This window comes from Somniosus microcephalus, chromosome 2 (assembly GCF_052327205.1).
Source record: "Somniosus microcephalus isolate GS21.2 chromosome 2, FLI_Smic_1.0, whole genome shotgun sequence".
NCBI lineage: Eukaryota > Metazoa > Chordata > Chondrichthyes > Squaliformes > Somniosidae > Somniosus > Somniosus microcephalus.
In genome coordinates, this window is record NC_140988.1 from 210,387,984 (window position 1) to 210,407,636 (window position 19,653).

The 19,653-nt window shown below is 42.7% G+C and overlaps 1 protein-coding gene across 2 annotated transcripts in view; it reads left to right on the forward strand.

Annotated features, from left to right (window-relative positions):
• Nucleotides 1-19,653, forward strand: part of LOC147123192 (Krueppel-like factor 3) — a 119,375-nt gene that overhangs the window by 58,452 nt on the left and 41,270 nt on the right. For both annotated transcript variants that reach the window (XM_085968599.1, XM_085968610.1), the window contains exons 4-6: nt 12,459-12,924; nt 14,372-14,455; nt 15,968-16,106. In XM_085968599.1, coding sequence (XP_085824725.1) covers nt 12,459-12,924; nt 14,372-14,455; nt 15,968-16,106 — 689 coding nt within the window. The remainder of the gene's footprint in view (nt 1-12,458; nt 12,925-14,371; nt 14,456-15,967; nt 16,107-19,653) is intronic.

Genomic DNA, 19,653 nt, shown 5'->3' on the forward strand with positions numbered 1-19,653 from the left:
TGAACAGTGCACATTTAGCATTCTATAAATGGAACTGGCTTTTTATTTAACCATATATTTGCTTTCTCAATGACCTGCTGGTAAAATATCTGTCCATGCAGTTTATCAGCAAAGCATCATTTGTATATTCCTTGTTCTTGTGAAATGGCCCATTAACATTTGTTTGTTAGTCCACAACACTGAAACATTTCTTTTAGTTTATCATTACTGGCACAAATGAAATAAATTATGGTAGCTGTTTTATTTCTTAAACATTATCAAAACAATAGCCTAGATTATGCATTTTAATTGCTTCACAGCACTGATAGGAAGTAGAGCAAGTCTATTGTGCAGATGTTAGTATTGCCTTTTGATGTGTACTGCTCTGTTACTACCACTAGATGTCTCTTTAGTGATTAGTACTTTGTAGTAAAATATTGGTGCGACAGGAAAAGGAAAAAAAGAAAGACTTGCATTTCTATAGCGCCTTTCGTGACCACCGGATGTTCCAAAAGGCTTTACAGCCAATGAAGTACTTTTTGAAGTGTAGTCACTGTTGTAATGTAGGAAATTAAGTAAAAACAAAATTCTGTTAAGCAGCTTTGTAGAAATAATAATTAAATCAGGTAAGACTAGAAGCTGCAACTGTGGATTGTGTTTTGCCATAGTTAAAGAGCAATTAATACTGAGATGCAAAATATTCAATTGCTCCTATTATCATTTAACTACTTGTTTTATTCTCTGCCAATTTCTGCCCCTGCCCCACCCTCCTCTTCTCAAAGCATTGACTCCTTGCTGGGGTACAGTCCACAGATACAAGCCATCCTCCAACACCATTCATCCAGTGTCCTTATTTATATATGAGCCTTGACTAGGGCTTAACAAAACTATTTGATTGCAAGGCGATTCACAGCCAAGCTTGATTGTATTCTGCCCTTTACAATCAGAATTTTCTGACCAATTTTCTCCTCCCTAACCCAGGGGGCTAATTTTAATACCTTTACTGTTGCCTGGTTGAGATTATACTAGTCAACACAGTCCCAACCTTCCTGGTCTGTGTGGCTCAGCTACTCACTAGGTAAACTCATTAGGATAGCAAATTGTTAAAAGACAAAATATAAATCAGGACAAAGAGACTGGCAGTCACATGACTACAGTCCCTATCACAGGTGTCACTGTAATTTTAGAAAGAGCAGTTGGAGTATTGTTGCTCTAATCCAGTGCTGGGACGCAGGCAAGCAATGTGTCCATAGAAAATGACGTGGACAGTTCGACAATGACTGTGTGGCCCTAATACAGCACCCTCTAGTGACAGTCCTCACAATTTTACAATATGTACAACATTTTATCTATCTTACCTGTAAAGTTGGTGCTTAAAATTCAGTTGCTGAATGGGATTAACTGGCAGCACAGAACTTTTCAATAACAGGGAGAACAGTAAAGCGTCACTTTATCAATACGTGTTGGGACCAGACATTATAATCATCATAACAAAAGCAAAAAACTGTGGATGCTGGAAATCTGAACTAATATTAACATTTCAGGTTGATGACCTTTTCATTAGAACCGAAAGATGTTCGAGATTTAACATTAAATCTCTAGCATCTTCCAGTTCTAATGAAAGCTTATCGACCTGAAACGTTAACTCTGTTTCTCTCTCCACAGATGCTGCCTGACCTGCTGAGTGTTCCCAGCATTTTATGTTTCTATTTTATATTATAATCACCATGATTTAAGCGATGAGAATGATCTGTTATCAAACTGCAGGCTGTGCAGGTTTAAAGAAGTAAGAACTATTTGGCATCATGGAAAGCAGACCTTATGCACCTGGGATGGGCGTTTCTGGGCGAATCCTAAAACACAATCTGGGCAAAGTCATGGATTCACAAAAGGTCCTATGGTTCAAATGGCTACTGAAGCATCAGTCAAGCTCCTACCATTTAAAAAAAAGCAGGAGCCCATTTGCCTGCCTGTTTTACCATGTGGTCCTCTGGACTATTATTGAATGTCCTCCCCTTGGTAAAAATGCTGATTTTTCGTGTGTACTTCATTGTCGGGCAGGCACTAATATCATAGCTGTTTTGAAGCAACTTGGGCAGGGATGGCAGGTTCTATTGCACAGGTCTTCAATGACCTGAGATGCTGTTCCTATATTCAGGGTACTCAGCTGCTTCTTATGTCATGTGGAGTAAACCAAATTGTTGAACATTGGCATCTGTCAAATGGAGGCCCCACTAGTATTACCCACATGGCACTTTAGGCAGAAGACACTTGCAAACACTTCATTCTGCTACCGTTAGTTCCTTGACTGTACATTCTTGACTGGATGCGGTAGGACTACGGATCCATTGGCTTTTGAACTATTTTGTTATGTCTAGAACTTGCTGCTTTTGGTGTTTTGTATGCAGGTGGTGTGTAACAGCTTCACTAGGTTGGTGTCTCACCTTAAGGTGTGCCTGGGGCTGCCACATTGAACACAAGTCAATATCTCGGCATGATGCCGATCAGGAGTGAGGGATGTGCCAAACCATGAGATCCCAGATTGTGTTGGTATATAATTCTGCTGCTGATGGCTCACAGCATCTCATGGATGCCCAGTTTTGAGCTGCACGTCTGTGTGACTGCTTTCATGGTCATTTTTTGAAATTCCGAATCGCCGTGGTGGGATTTGAACTCATAACGTCTGGGTTGCTAGTCCAGTATCATAACCAGTAGGCTACTGTGTCTTTAAAAAAAAAGCCAACTGAATTTTTAAAAACTGTGCAACACTGGAAAGAGCATTCTTAGCTATGAGACATTTGCCACACTTTGGATTTCATTGCTACTCGCTGAAGTACTGAATGCCAACAGCGAGGCAGGCATCATCAGCAAAGCAGCAATTACCAACACTATCTCAAAGGCTCAAACATTGAAGCAGTCATCAAAGATCAAAATTCTCCCGCGGTACAGGTCTCGTGATGTTCATCGAGGAAGATTATCCTCCCTCACATAAGAACATGAGAATTAGGAGCAGGGGTAGGCCATACAACCCTTCAAGCCTGCTCCGCCATTCAATAAGATCATAGCTGACCTTAGACCTCAACTCCACTTTCTCACCCGATCCCCATATCCCTTGATTCCTCTAGAGTCCAAAAATCTATCTATCTCAGCCTTGAACATACTCAACGACTCAGCATCCACAGCCCTTTGGGGTAGAGAATTCCAAAGATTCATAACCCTGAGTGAAAAAATTCCTCCTCATCTCAGTCTTAAAAGGCCACCCCCTTATCTTGAGACTATATCCTCTAGTTCTCGACTCCACCCAGGGGAAACAACCTCTCAGCATCTACCCTGTCAATCGCCCTCAGAATCTTATATGTTTCAATGAGATCACCTCTCATTCTTCTAAACTCCAGAGAGTATAGGCCCAATTTACTCAATCTCTCCTCATAGGACAAACCTCTTACCCCAGGGATCAATCTAGAGAACCTTTGTTGCACCGCCTCTAAGGCATGTATGTCCTTTCTTAGATAATGAGACCAACTGTGCACAGTAATCCAGATGTGGTCTCACCAGGGCCCTGTACAATTGCAGTAAGACTTCCTTACTCTTGTACTCCAACCCCTTGCAATAAAGGCCAACCTGCCATTTGCCTTCCTAATTGCTTGCTGTACCTGCCTGCTAACTCTCTGTGTTTCCTGTACGAGGACACCTGAATCTCTCTGAACACCAACATTTAATAGTTTCTCACCACTTAAAAAATATTCTGTTTTTCGATTCTTCCTACCTCACCTTATTGCCCACTCACTTAACCTGTCTATATCACTTTGCAGGCTCTTTGCATCATCCTCACAGCTTACTTTCCTACCTAGCTTTGTATCATCAGCAAAGTTGAATACATTGCACTCAGTTCCTTCATTTAAGTCATTAATATAGATTGTAACTAGCTGGGGCCCAAGCACTGATCATTGTGGCACCCCACTAGTTACAGCCTGCCAACCGGAAAATAACCCGTTTATCCCTACACTCTACCAATCCTCTGTCTGTGCTAATACCTTACCTTAGCTGTCAGCTGTGGCTCAGTTGGTAGCACACTTGCCTTTGAGTCAGAAGGTTGTGGGTTCAAGTCACAGTCCAGGGACTTGAGCACATAAAGCTAGGCTGACACTCCAGTGCAGTGCTGAGGGAGTGCTGCACTGTCGGAGGTGCTGTCTTTCGGATGAGACATTAAACTGAGGCTGCTCTCTCAGGTGGACGTAAAAGAGCCTACAGCACTATTTCGAAGAAGAGCAGGGTAGTTATCCCCGGTGTCCTGGCCAATATTTATCCCTCAACTAACATAACAAAATAACAGATTATCTGGTCATTATCACATTGCTGTTTGTGGGACCTTGCTGTGCGCAAATTGGCTGCTGTGTTTCCCACATTACAACAGTGACTACACTTCAAAAATACTTCATTGGCTGTAAAGCACTTTGAGACGTCCGGTGGTCGTGAAAGGCGCTATATAAATGCAAGTCTTTCTTTCTAACCCCATGAGCCCTTATCTTGTGTAAAAATGTGGCACCTTATCGAATGCCCTTTGGAAGTCTAAATATACTACATCCACTGGTTCCCCTTTATCTACCCTGCTAGTTATATCCTCAAAAAACTCTAATAAATTTGTTAAACACAATTTCCTTTTCATAAAACCATGTTGACTCTGCCTAATCATAATATGATATTCTAAGTGCCCTGTTACCATTTCCTTAATAATGGATTCCAGCATTTTCCTGATGATTGATGTCAGGCTAACTGGACTGTAGTTCCCTGTATTCTCTTTCCCTCCTACCTTGAATAGCAGGGTTATATTTGCTACCTTCCAATCCGCTAGGACCGTTCTAGAATTTAGGGAATTTTGGAAGATCATAACCAATGCATCCACTATCTCTGCAGCCACCTCTTTTAGAACCCTAGGATTTAGGCCATCAGGTCCAGGGGATTTGTCAGCTTTTAGTCCCATTAGTTTCTCAACACTTTTTCTCTACTTTATATTAATTACTTTAAGTTCCTCACCTTCATTAGCCCCTTGGTTCCCCACTATTTTTTGTATACTTTTTGTGTCTTCTACTGTGAAGACAGATTCAAAATATTTGTTTAAAGCCTCTGCCATTTCTTTATTCCCCAATTTAATTTTACCTGTCTCAGCCTCTAAGGGAACAATGCTTACTTTTGCTACTCCCCTCCTTTTTACATACTTGTAGAAGCTCTTACAATCTGTTTTTATATTTCTTGCTAGTTTATTCTCATTCTATTTTCTCCATTTTTATCAATTTTTTGGTCATCCTTTGCTGGCTTCTAAATTCTCCCAATCCTCAGGCTTACTACTATTATTCACAACATTATGAGCCTCTTGTTATCTAATACTATCCTTAACTTCCTTAGTTAGCCACAGATGGATCACTTTTCCCATGGAGTTTTAACTTCTCAATGGAATGTATATTTGTTGAGAATTTTAGAATATTTCTTTAAATGTTTGCCACAGCTTATCTACCATCATACCTTTTAATCTAATTTCCCAATCTACCTTAGCTAACTTGCCCCTCATACCCATGTAATTGTCTTTATTTAAGTTTAAGACTCTCATTTCCGACTGAAGTATTTCACACTCAAACTCAATGTAAAATTTTATCATATTATGATCACTCTTCCCCAGAGGATCCTTCACTATGAGATTACTAATTAACTCTGACTCATTATACAATACAAGATCTAAAATAGCCTTTTCCCTAGTTGGTTCCATGATGTATTGTTCAAGGAAACTGTCTCACTTAGAAAATTATTCATTTCTGAATTGCTATCATGGACATTACTTGTTTGGGACGTGCCAGTTATTTTGTACAGTGAGACACATGTTAAAAACAAGGATAAGACTCATTGATGGGTCCTTCTATCCAAAGCATAGGTGTTTCTTTATTTAGATAATTGGTTGTAACAATTTTAACAGAACGAGTCTGGTAGCCTCCGGTATGTTTTGGAAAGGAAGCATCAATCAAACTCTATCCTTGCTGAGTGATCAAAGCAACAGAATTAGATCCTGTTTATACGTGCATTTACAAATGTGTATTTTTTGTCAATTTTCAGCTCAGTTGTTGATGTTGGTAAAGATAAAGAATGAGGAGTTATTTACTCTAATTAAATTCCAAAGGAAAATCTCTTTCCTCTTGACCTCAGTTTTGTCTGGAGCTGTGGAGAATAAGATTTGCATTAGACTAATATTAATATTTGTAGCAAATGTGCTTTAAATGAAAGCAGGCAAGCAATTTAATTAAATCTAATTCTATACTTCTCAGCGCATGAACTGATTTAAGACTACCCTCACCATAGACTCGGGGGAACTGTGCTTAGATCCGGTCATCTTGATATGAAGCAAATGCAACCTCAAGAGGTTTGAGAGTACAAATAAAGTTTCATATTCAACAGAGCTCAACATGGCCGTTCAGCAGAGGCAAGGTTGCCGTTAACTTTCAGCATAAAGCACTCCGTGATGCATTAAATTGGGGAGGCAGTGGGATAAAATTCAAATCTCTCAACTACCTCTTAATGAGCAGGAGGAATTTAGATATTGGTTGAGTTAATTGGTACAGCTTTGCACATTGAACAAGTAGATTTGCAGGAAGGCTGATTTTTACATCGAAGCAGTATTTTTCATTGAAGTTTCCACTGTTCATGTAGATATTACATTCTTCTATATGTTGAAGAAAAAACACAATTGGCAGTAATTGTGGATGGGATGCAGAATAACTTACTAATTCTTCAGTATATTTTAAATAGGAATGGACAGGATACAAAAAATCCATTCAATCGAAAAAATGAAAGAAAATACTACTGCTAGAATCTTTTATACCCCTCGCTTGCTTCTTTCACCAAAAAACTATCGGCTGAAAATTCAGTCGCCTTAGCGCCTCATTTGAGGCGCTAGAGGGCCTTGCGCCGGAGTTATGGCCAGTAGTGAAATTCCCTGGGGCCCTAAATCGGCGTTGCTCCGGTAGCGCTGTGCCGGCACCGATGACGTCATCGGTGTGCGCAGCGTCCCGGTTGCCGTGGTAACCCGCCCGAACTCCGAAATTGAGTTGCGGCCGCCTCGCCCGTGGCAGCCGCAACCAGCGTTTTGTCAGAGGTGCCTTACTGCAGTTAGCGCCGGCGCATTAAAGGCCCCGCGGCGGCCGGCCGCTTTCCCGCCGGCCGCCTGCCCGCAGCTCCCTCCCCGGACTTCTCTCCCCCACCCCCCCCCCCCGGAACAGATGCAAGCCCGGCACTTGTCCGAGGTGCCGGGCTCATTTTTAAGCAGATTTGCGCGGGCCACGGCCGGGTGCAGGCAGCTCCTCCTTAACGGAAGGAGGAGGCCTGCACTTCCCCAGCCTGCCGCACCGCATCGGGTGCCGCAGCGCCGGAATTCCGGCGCGAAACGGCAGTTAGCGCCCTTTTCCAGGCGCTAAGACCCTTCAGTAGCGCCGGCAGCCGTTTGGGCGCGGCGCCACTGAATTTTTGGCGCGCGCAGGGGACTTAGCGCCGGCACTAATTTCCGGCGCTAAAGCCCTGGCTAAGCCAAAACCCAATTTCTAGGCCTATAAACCTTTGGCACTATTATATAATCTATGAATATCTTGACGGAAGGAAAATTGTTAGTTGGGTTTACGTGATGGTGATGTCTGGTGAAGTACACTGAGTAATGTTTTAGCGTTGCCACTCAGCACAATGTGCTTTGGCAGATGTAGCCAACACCATAGTTTTGGTGGTGTGTCTCTTTTTTGATTAGGAAAAAAAAGGATATTTTTCCCCTTCTCTTTTCATTGTTCTCCCAGCATCACTCATCAATCTCAGGTGAGCAGCAGATGTCCAGCTCCCAGGCCTTCGCCAATTAATCCAATCCGTAGGCGGTTTATAAAGATAGGCCATGATGACCATACTGAGGATTTCCTCTCCCTATGAGATTGGGAAACAACTTGGCTCCGTGTTTCCCCACAATGCCATGGTTAAGCTCAATAACACACTGCACGCACGCAATGCTTTTAACATCAGAATAAGCACCTACTCAGAGAATTCAAAAACAGTCATTATATGTCAACAGGAGAAAAATGTAAATCGGATTAAAATATTGAATACTAATTGATATTGACGGCTAACAATATCTGACGAATAGTCTGATTGTGTATCTAGTCACGTTAACTTGGAGTCACACAGGTTCTTGGAATTCTTCTGGGAAGAAAGGAAGGAAAGAAAGAAAAGACTTGCATTTATATAACGTCTTTCATGACCTCAGGACGTCCTAAAGCGCTTTACAGCCAATGAAGTACTTTGTCACTAGTTCCATGTAAAATAATCTACTGTACATTCATGTTGTTATCGGCTCATCAGTCACATCGATTAATCACAGCAAACATTCCAAAAGCAAATGAGCCAATAAATCTGGCAATCTACCAATCAGTATTTTAGCGTAACAACATTCAGTTCTTAAAGGTACAACACTGAAGAGAGAACAGCTGGCACAGCTATGTCATTTTCAACATGATGACCTAAATATCAACAACTCGTGATATTGTTGTTGGGCAATAACACATTTCTGAAAAATTTATATCAGCACATCATAGTGTCTGGCAAACTTAAAACAAGAGCAAAATACTGCAGATGCTGGAAATCTGAAATAAAAACAGAAAATGCTGGAAACATTCAGCAGCTCAGGCAGCATCTGTGGAGAGAGAAACAGAGTTAACGTTTCAGGTCGCTGACCTTTCATCAGAACTGGAAAAAGTTAGAGATGTAACAGTTTTTAAGCAAGTACTGAGGCAGGAAAATGGGGGATGTGAGGAAAGACGAAAGGGAAGGTCTGTGACAGGGTGGAAGGCAGGAGTAATTAAGTGACAAAAAGGATGATGGTGCAAAGCGAAAGGGGGTGCTGTTGGGGCAAGTGAAGAAACAAAAGATGGGTCTAGAGGAGGTGTAAATGACAACAATAGAATCAATACCAGCAACTGCTGTCCAAAAAAATGGGAGCAGTGGTTATGATCTGAAATTGTTGAACACAGTTTTGAGTCCGGAAGGCTGTAAAGAGCCTAATCGAAAGATGAACTGCTGTTCCTCGAGCTTCCATTGAGCTTCATTAGAATACTGTAGTAGGCCAAGGGCTTAAAACGAAGGCTTGCTGAGCACTTCACACAAAGACAGCTCCTCTTCACAGAAGGACCACTGCATTTTGATTGTGCTATTTGCTTCACTCAAACAGCACGTTTTTTGCATGTAGTTAACCTTAACTGCAATTTATTCCATCTTATTAAATCTACAGTGAGTGAAGGGATGCTTTAGATATTCAGCTGCTAAAAGTGCTAAACCACTGTGCTACCCACTCTGAGTAAAGTTCTGTTGTAGTCACATTGTACCTATTTCCTATTGGTTTAGTGTGACGCTTCTAATTCTCACATGTGCAGGATTACTCATAATTTTGTTTTAGCTTCCTATTTGAATCTAGTACATATCCTCAAACACTGAATTCAAACAGTTTTCTCTATACAATGAACAGTACAGTGTGAAATGGGCTAATGACATAATGTGAGGAAACATGGTAGTTTAAAAGACCACTATTCATATCATTATTAGCAACAAGTATTGAAATAATTGTATTTTTTCATACCCTAAGCTACTGTTGGGACACAATTCAAGGGTTATCTCATGAAGCCTTGGCTTAAACCCAAGGATCAAAGAAATATGGAACTTCTCAACTTCTGATTTCACCTTTCAGTGCCTAGGCCAAGATCTCAAATAAGTTACTTTTTTAAGTTTGATGTTGCCAATTAAGAAACATTCAACAGTTCTGTACATTACTTTCCTTCAATTTTAGAACATTCAAATTTATTGGACAACATTGGCCCTGATTTTAATTCAGGGACAGCTTTCGGCCGCTGAGCAGTGGTGTGAGTTGAAATCCAGCTGCTGCTGCAGAAATGAGGCCAGGGTATTTTAACTGCCAGGCTTTATTTAAATCCTGTCAGACAACTTTTCACCTGAACCAGCCGGGAAGTTGGCAGGAAGAGACAGAAAATCGTGTGTTTCTGAGGTCACCCGCTAACAGCGGCTAAGTGGCAAGATCAGCAGTCAGGCATTCCCATGAGAGTTCCGTGATCGGGAGGGGGGCGCTGAGTTTGCATAAGAGAGGTCTAAGCTTTCCTTATGGTCCCTGGAGGAGCACTCCCACTCCTCCTCGCCTCAACAGGTCTCTTCTGACCCTGATCCTCTTCCCCGCTGGGTTGGTCTGGCAGGAAACACACTGCCACTTCCCCCTCAGGCTGCCAAGTTAAAATTGCAGTTGGTCATCGGGGCCCGACATGCATATGTTAAAAAGGACCCCACCAGCTTTTGGCAGGTGTCCTTGCTGCCTGCTCAGGAGAGCAGGTGAAAATCGGAATCTGTCGGGTCCTGGCGTTTCAGGGTGGGTAAGTAATGGGTGATTTTAACTGCCCACCCATCTGGTTTCCACCAGATGGATAGGGTTAGAATCATCCCCATTGTCCCTGAAATTATGTTGGGTATGAAGTTCCCCTTAAAACTTCAAACGTGACAAACCTCATTGGCTGTGGATGGCAGACTTAGAAGACAGTTCTACTATTCTATAGGGTAGCGTAACATGATTTTGTTACTGACGTGTGAAATAATACTGGTGAATGCTTAATGTCTTCATCTGAAATCCCTCTCTCCCCTATTTTAATGACGATATTAATGTGTTTAAAAGAAATGAGTAACACCTCCACTAATGTAATGGAGAGAGAGGTTTCAGATGAATGCATTAAGCATTCTTACTTTAGTATTCCAACAGTGTCATTTCAAGGTGGATGCTCTACATGATGTGTATTTTAAGAAGTGGAAATTACTTTCAGTTCTTAAAAGCTTAAAAAAGAAGTAACTTTATGAATAAATGCTTGACAAATCATTTTCTGTTTGGAGAGGTGCTGAGGCTAATTGTTGTGACCCTATTGTTGTCAAAATTGAGATCAACTAACTCACACAGACCGGGAAATGACTATGTATGGTTCAGCTACACAGTGTTAATGGTGCCATCAAAGGAGTTAAACAGTCTGATTCCTGATTACATTCCACAATCGCACATACCTATAACTCAGGCATTGTGAAATGAAAGACTTTCATTTCTATAGCGCCTTTCACGACCACCAGACGTCCCAAAGCGCTTTACAACCAATGAAGCACTTTTTGAAATGTAGACACTGTTGTAACATAGGAAAAGCAGCAGCCAATTTATGCACAAACAGCAATGTGATAATGACCAGATAATCTGTTTTAGTGATATTGATTGAGAGATAAATATTGGCCAGGACACCAAGGAGAGCTCCCCTGCTCTTTTTCAAAATAGTGCCATAGGATCTTTTACATTCACCTGAGAGAGCAGACAGGGTCTCAGTTAAACATTTCATCCGAAAGACAGTACCTTCGACAGTGCAGCACTCCCTCAGTACTGACTGGAGTGTCTCTAGATTGGGACTTGAACCCACAACCTTCTGACTTAGAGGCAAGGGTGCTACCAACTGAGCCATGGCTGACACTGAGATGCAGTGATAGTGATATGCAGACATATCACTACTCCACCTCTTCATAAATTATTAGAGTAGCTAAAGACTGGACTAGAGGGGACACATCAGCCAAAGTTTCTAGTCCTGGTTGCTAGTTAGTGATTTGGTTTTGTGGATGTTGGGTGAAAACTAGACTGGGCTCATCTCTGACATTTTCTTGGATTGACTAGTCTGCTACTATTCACTGTTTAGGTTCACACACAAAAAGTGTCTACTGGGATGAGATGTGAGGAGACAGCCAACATCTGTTGAAGAGGAGGGCAGAAACACCTAAAATAGAAGACCACTTCACACTTTTATCTTAATTAACAATATATAACTATGCAATTTTGTTGATGTCAATCTTAGCTATTGTGGAAACTGAAGGAGTATATAATAATCCTACAATTATAAGGAGCTTTATGTCCAAGGGCACCATCACATGATAGCCTGAGAATCATGTTGTTACTGCTAAAACTTTAGGTTATGTAAAGTACGGTACAGTGTTGTGAATAAGAGGTTGGATTGGAATCAGTTTCTAGGATGCTCAGTTGATATAGTCTATTTGTTTGAAACAGCTTTAAGGGTTTTGAAATTATACAAAAATGTCCACTCAAATATAATGGGGCCCTCAGCCCTTCCAATGCACTTCCACCTTAACTCGGGAGGAAGTGTAGTGGAAGAGCTGGAAAATATGCCAGGTCCCGGCCTGCTTAGGAAGTTCCCACAGGGCCTTTAAGGAGCGCAGCCTCCACCTACACTTACAAGACCAGAGAGGTGGAGTGGATGAGGCCAGAGATGGGAACTCCCTACTTAGTGTGTGTATGCAAGTTTACGATTGAGTCATTTCATAGCTGTAGTTTTGAATTTCTACATGGCTAATCATTTTCCATCCTTTTCTTGCAGCCATTCCAACAAGGGTACATGGTCCGATTAAAGAACGATAGTAAACCTGAGAATAAACACAGCATCATTTACTCCCCGCACCATGGCTGCCACAGTGGACTCTTTCAATCGCTTGAGGCCAATGGAGGCCAAATTGAGCCAGTAGATCTTTCACTGAACAAGAGACATTCTCCGCATATTTCAAGCTCCCCCTCCTCCCCCTATTCATTGACTATGCTAACTTCCCCATCTCCGACAATGAATATATCACGCTCTAGCTCACCTAATAAGAGGTCACCTCAGCCTCCTATCAGCATGCCGCTAACCATCCCTTCAGTGCTTACAGCTCCACTTTTATCCCGTTCGGCCATCCCAGGCTCAAGCTTGTACTCAGTTATTCACCCAGTGGTAGTACAGCCGGTTGTGTACACGCAGCCTATAATGGTCCCTGCTATGATAAAGGACGAGATGAGAAATAATCAACAAGGTGAGTGCACTTACTGGGATCTGAACATGCCATAGCAATCTGTAGGGTGAATGACCTTTGTCCTTTTGTTGTGTTGGTGTGCTCACTAATGATTACATTGCAGCTTGTATGAGATTATTGTCAAAACGGTAAAGAGATGAAAGAAAGAACTTGAATGCACCTTTCGTATCCTCAGGACATCCCAAAGCACTTCACAGCCAGTGTGATCACTGTTGTTATGTAGGCAAACATGGCAGAACATTTGCATACAGCAAGGTCCCTCAAATGGCAAAGAGATGGATGACCAGTGAATCTGTTTTAGTGGTGATGGTTGATGGATAAATGTTGGCCAAGATGCCAGGAAAACTCCCCTGCTCCTCTTCAAATAGTGCCATGGGATATTTTACATCCACCTGAGGTGGCAAAGGGGCGCCTTGGTTCAACATCTCATTCGAAAGATGGCACCTCTGACAATGTAGCACTCTCTCAGTACTGCACTGAAGTGTTGGACCAGATTGTTTGCTTAAGTCCTGGAGTGAGACTTAAAGCCATAAACTCTCTGGCTCAGAGGTGAGAGTGCTACCACTAAGCCAAGCTGACATTTAAAGAGATAACTTATTTCAAAATTATTTAATACTATTTAGTTTCCCACAAAAATCAAAAACGTGGTTAAATATATTTACATTATTATGGGTTGGATTTTCCTTCCAGTGGTGGAGTAGAGGTAGAGCAGGACTTCTGCACTCCTCCCCGATCCCCTCATAATCCTGACCTATTTTTCTGGGCCTGAGTTTATTGACCATTTACAGTGCACTCCCAGTGAGATTTTCATCACCAAGAGGGAGCCTGCCAGGGTTAATGAGGAAATTAAGGCAGTTCTGCTATGAGTAGGTTGCAGTAAGGGATCTTAAGAGGGAAGAAGGTCTCTGAAGAGGGCAGGCGCTGCATATTTGTAGTTCTTAGAGGCAGAGGGACTGAGGCCTACAAAGGTATCTGCATGGGCGCAAGATTGGAAGAGAGGAGACCTCAACTAGGCTTTTTCCCACAATGTCTGCATGTCAAGGCCATGACCGTCCCCACCTCGGGTCTACCAGCACCTTCCACCAGACAGTCCCGAGAAGCAGCAGTAACAGAAATGGATGGGAGAGAAATTAAATGGATGAGGCGGTCCTTCACACCCCTCCCCCCACCGCCACCCCCCAGCCAGTATTTACATATAGCGGGCGGCGAAGGAGTGGCAGTAATGGCGGGGCAGGGGGAGGAAAATCAAGGCTGGGAGACAGCGGTAGGCCTCTCCACTGCATTTTTCCACCAGTCCGCCACTATCTCACCTGATTTTGGGTGGGATAATGGAGGGAAAACCAGCCCAAATTGTGCATATAAAGTAATTGACATTGAAATACAAACGTAACACAGGCTTTGCTTTCTTGTGTATTTTCCCATTTTAAAATTTCTTTTCCTTCCTTAGGTCCTCATATGCAATGCACAATTTCTGGTGCCCGACATCTCTCCAGGCAACCGCACATGCAGTTTTGTAACCATTCAAGAGGAAGTAAGTAAGAATGACTTGCGGTGACTTGTTTGGGCAGAAATTGCTGGTGTGATGCCTCAGTAGCTGGAATGCAGGGTTGGAGATAAAGCTACAGCATTGTAGCCCAGATTCTGGAGCCTGCACTCCTATCTAATGAGGCTCCTCTCTGGCAGTGGAGCCCTGTAATATCAGCCCCATCCATTTTCTCTCCCTAGTTGCCCTGAGGAGATGGTGGCGGGCTGCCTACTTGAACCATTATTTGTAGCGGATTAATACTGATTGGTTTGCTAGATCACTTCAGAGGACAGTTAGGAGACAACAATGTTGGTGTGTGACTGGAGTCATGTGTAAGCCAGACTGGGTAAAGAGGGCAGGTTTCTTTCCCTAAAGGACATTAAGTGAACCAGTTGGGTCTTTAACGACAATCCGACCATTTCATGGTCACTTTTACCAATACCAGCTATTTATTTCCAGATTTTTTTTCAACTGAATTCAAATTCTCACGAACCTCGGGTGCGAAACCACATCCTGCTGTCTATTAACATAGTGTGTTGGACTGCCAACGTGCTGCAACATCAGGTTGCCTTCAGCTCTTGTGCTTCTATGTTACGGCAGTTGTTTTTGAAGATGAATATCAAGGGGGCTGATGATAAATTCTCATTAGTTATTTTGCACTGTCCTGTCTAAGGCAACTCATTCCATCTACTTCATTTCAAAGTGTTATGAGATCTAGTTTAGTTGACATTCACCCATTTTAATTATATGGATTTTTTCCCCTTTGACCTTTTCTTGCCCCCCTCCCCTTCTCTCCTGACGGTATTGATTCCTTGCTGAGGTTCACTTCCGTGCGCTCTCTGTGGTACCCCACTCAATTGGCCATTTTTCGTCTATCAGGTTTGACAGTGAGTGTTGGGAGGCTATTCCAGACCCAATCCTATCCTCTTGTCCTCATCCAATGTATAGAATTGTGCACACGCACACGTACGCACGTACAGCGTGGGTTCCTGGTTAGCATGGAGCGAGTGACCTCCCCCCCCCCCCCCCCCCCAAGGACTCTGAGATCAACTGTAGCTTCTCTACTGTCACTCTCAGATCAGTTAACTCAGCAAGGGAGAGGGTTCAACCAGGGAACTTCCAGATTCGTGTGGCTCCATCTCACACACAGGAAAAACTCATTCAGCCACTGGGGAGTTATATTTGGATATTTCTAGACCAAGTATTCAAATTTTCACTAGGCAAACATGTGCAGAAATATAAGCTACTTTTGCCCATATTAAGCCAATGGGATTGAAACTTATTATTTTACTATTCATATTTCATTTTTTCTAATGACTTATTACAAAGCAACATATTTTTAGGATATTACAAAAACGTTTTAAAAATACAGTAACTAAAATAAAAGTAATGTGAGATTGGGTGAGATGCCGCTCACCGTTGAATTGTAAAGGAGCCTGCTCTTCATGGGCAATATGGTATCATGTGCCCTGAAGACTCCGTTTTTGATTAACAATTCATTTTTTTTCTGTTGAATAGTTCAGCTGCTTAATTCTGATGAGCAAAATCACATGATAAAAGTGATTAAGTGCGAGCAAGAGTACGATCTGTTAGAGAACTGCATCAACGAGGTGTCTTCTTCAGTCCTCAGTCCTATGCAGCCAGTTACATCACATGAGTAAGTACTTTGTACACCTTTTCTAAACCATTTTTATTTCAAGCATTAATATAGAGGTACAAAATATGAAAGTAAATGATCTGTGTAAGCAATCGTAGAGAGGGAAAGGAGGGGGAAGTCTGTGGGTGAGGGGACATCCTCCCGTTCCCTCTGGATTCTATCATCCCCCGGCACAGTGTTTTACTGATCGAAAGTACTGCTTCACTGAGCCACCGATCTGTCTTTCATTCCATTTATACATATGATGATGTAGGCCTTTAAAGACTGTAGGCCTGCAGGTTATAGGAAGGTTTCTATTTTTGAGGAAGGGCAACAAAACATCACCATCAGTCAATGTTAGGATGGTTGTCGGAAGTCTTTTGTATAGGCGCAGAGTAGCCGTGGCATGTTGGATCGAGGATTGCTATGAAAACAGTCCCAGGATTTTGATTTATTGCAATTTTATTTGTTGTGACAGAACATTATATTGAATGCCAAGTTAACAATGGACAGGTGGAATTATCAGTTATTCATTCCCAAGCCATGCCCAGCTCTTCAGATGTTCAAAGAATTAGAGAAATGGTTCCAAGTCTTTAAAAAATTGATTATTTCATCAGTGCCAATAACTAATTCTTGACTCAGGTTATACAGCATCTGAAATGATCCTGAATTACGGATTTAGCATTCTGTCAGCTTACTTTTTCCTTACTGTACAAGTATATAAATGACAGTCACATTTGCAGTAAATGCATTTTTATATTCTATTAAAGCAAAAAATGTTAGCTTGTCATAAGAACATAAAAATTAGAAGCAGGAGTAGACCATACGGCCCCTTGAGTCTGCTCCGCCATTCAATAAGATCATGGCTGATCTTCGACCTGAACTCCCCTTTCCTGCCTGATCCCCATATCCCTTGATTCCCCTAGAGTCCAAAAATCTATTTATCTCAGCCTTGAATATACTCAACGATTCAGCATCCTTGGCCCTTTGGGGTAGTGAATGCCAAAGCTTCACAACCCTCTGAGTGAAGAAATTCCTCCTCATCTCGGTCTTAAATGGCCTACCCCTTATCCTGAGACTATGCCCTAGTCTTGCGATTCCTTGTTCTGGTACCAGCAGTATGCTGTGGTAAGTAGGAGGAGGCACAGCATTCTGCATGGGTCCATACTGCCTACTTCAAATGACTCACTGTTTAGTTTTATCTTCTCATTTACAAATATAACCATGGCAGAGATTAGTCCATTAACAGTTGTTCATTTTGCACTGAATGAGTTTTCATTTTAGTAAATTGTAGCTAGAAAAACCAAAACTTCTTAAATTTGACCATTTTTCACAAGGACGGAGAACACTATGGGGGAGGAATTCAGTAGGTTGCGCCACCCATTAGCGCCTTACGAGGGCGCTAAGTGGGTCGCAAGCCAACTGGTGCCCGGGCGCGGCACTGCCCATGCCTCCCGCTAAATTCCGCGGGACGTTAGTGGTGGCGCTAACCGTTAGCGCTGCGCCGCTGCTGATGACGTCATCGGTGTGCGCAGCGCCCCGCTGACACCCCGGCCGCGATATTTGGCAGCGCCCCCTGATTTACCGCCGGACGCTATGTCCAACGGGTTCAGGGGGGTCTGCCTGCGGCCGGGGAGGCGCAAATTAAAGGCGAGGTGCGGGGCGGCCATTTTTGTTTTGGCCATCTGCCAGAACCTGCCTGCGCTCCCGTCCCTGGCTTCCTGAACCCCCCCCCACCGGCGGAGTGCCAGCTGCACTCCAAGAGCCCGGCACTTCTCCTCGGTGCTGGGCTCTTTTGCCTGCACTCCCGATCCTCAGGGGCCCAACTGGGCCCCAGATCGCGCTGCACAAGGCCCCTCCCCTTTAAGAAGGGGAGGAAGGCCTGCAATACCGCAGCGCGACATGCCGCAGCGTGTGGCACTGCGGCACGTAGCACCACGATATTCACTCGCAGTGCCCCAAGAGGGATGCGGGGCGCCTCCAGTAGCGCCGCGCTTCCCTTTGGGGTGCATCAACTCAATTTCCGGGGGCACGAATGTTTCCGGGGCGCTACTTTTAGCGCCCTGGCGAGGCTGGCGCCCCAAACGGGGCTATACTCAATTTCTCCCCCTATGCACTTTAATTGCTTTTTGCAAAGGGCAAAAATTGAATAAAAATTTAATTCATTATTCATCCTAAAAACAAATGGAAATATATGTATGCAAGCCCAGAGTATGCAGCACAGCATTAACCTTCTAATTACTGTTAATGTTTTCCCTTTCCCTGTGTTATTACTATTCCAATGCTGTTTCTCCATACAAGTGAAGGATACTTTTCAGTGAGGGATTGAATATAATATTCAATGACCTATTTACTTCCAAGAGTTTGCTGGTAATAGATGTTGTGCAACATCAAATAATGTACAACAAGTCGTTGACAGCTCCAGATTCATGAATGATAGCATTCCTTTCAGATTCAGTGAATTATAGCTACCGGTTAGAGGACTGATTATGATATCATTATTTAATGTATTGTCATGAGTCAGGCTATAAATCACGGAAGATGGGAATGTTCTGTTTATGTTGGGCAATGATTTCCTGCATTGGAAAATTGACTGTGACAACAATTTTACCATCAAGCCCACACCCTCAATACGGTGTTGTGATTGAGTCATTATTACTTGATGCGGTGTCATTTTAGTTTAAGTGTACAGTTTCACAGTCTATGCATACAGTGTATACATCAACTTACTGATTGCTGTCTTCACCTTTGCATACGTGTATGCTAGTTGTTCATCTAATGATTCAGTATCCGATCTCATCACTCACCTGCACATTGCTATCCATCTTTACCAGAGTTATACAAAATACAGCCCTGGACACTATTGTCATTTAGGTGTTTTTATTGAACTAAATTGCCCTTTAAATTTTTTCAATATAAAACAGTTCTGTTGGGCTATATGTAGTGTTGATAAATATTGAACCTATTCCACCATTAAGAGGAGTGCACTGTATTCTGTAGAACACATCCACCAACATATTAAGAAATTATGTAGTTATTGAAATATGCTTTTCTTCAATTTGCTGACATTTTCTCTCTTCCTTTCCTGAAGGCATTAACACCTTGCTGGGTTACATTTCAGTGGGTGCCATTTCCACACCTCATGAACCTAGACAATGAGTATGAATAGATTATTTAATATGGCGGGGGGAGGGGGGTCATTGCAATTGAACCCGATCCTACCCTCACTCTATATCCACATGTGCTCACCTCTCAGTAAGATTCACTAGATAGAGAGCACAGGGCGACTAACATCCACCCACTCCCCCCCACCCCCCAAACCCATGATGTTGAAGTCAATTATAGTCCCCAACTGCTACCTTGGCTTAGATCAGGAAACTCAGCAGAGAACAAGAATCCATCCTGCAACCTTCATGGTCTTTATTGAGCAGCTACTTACTGAGTCATCAGGGGAGCTAACAAAATATGCATAGATTAATTTCTTTAGAAACATAGAAACATAGAAGATAGGAGCAGGAGTAGGCCATTCGGCCCCTCGAGCCTGCTCTGCCATTCAGTGAGATCATGG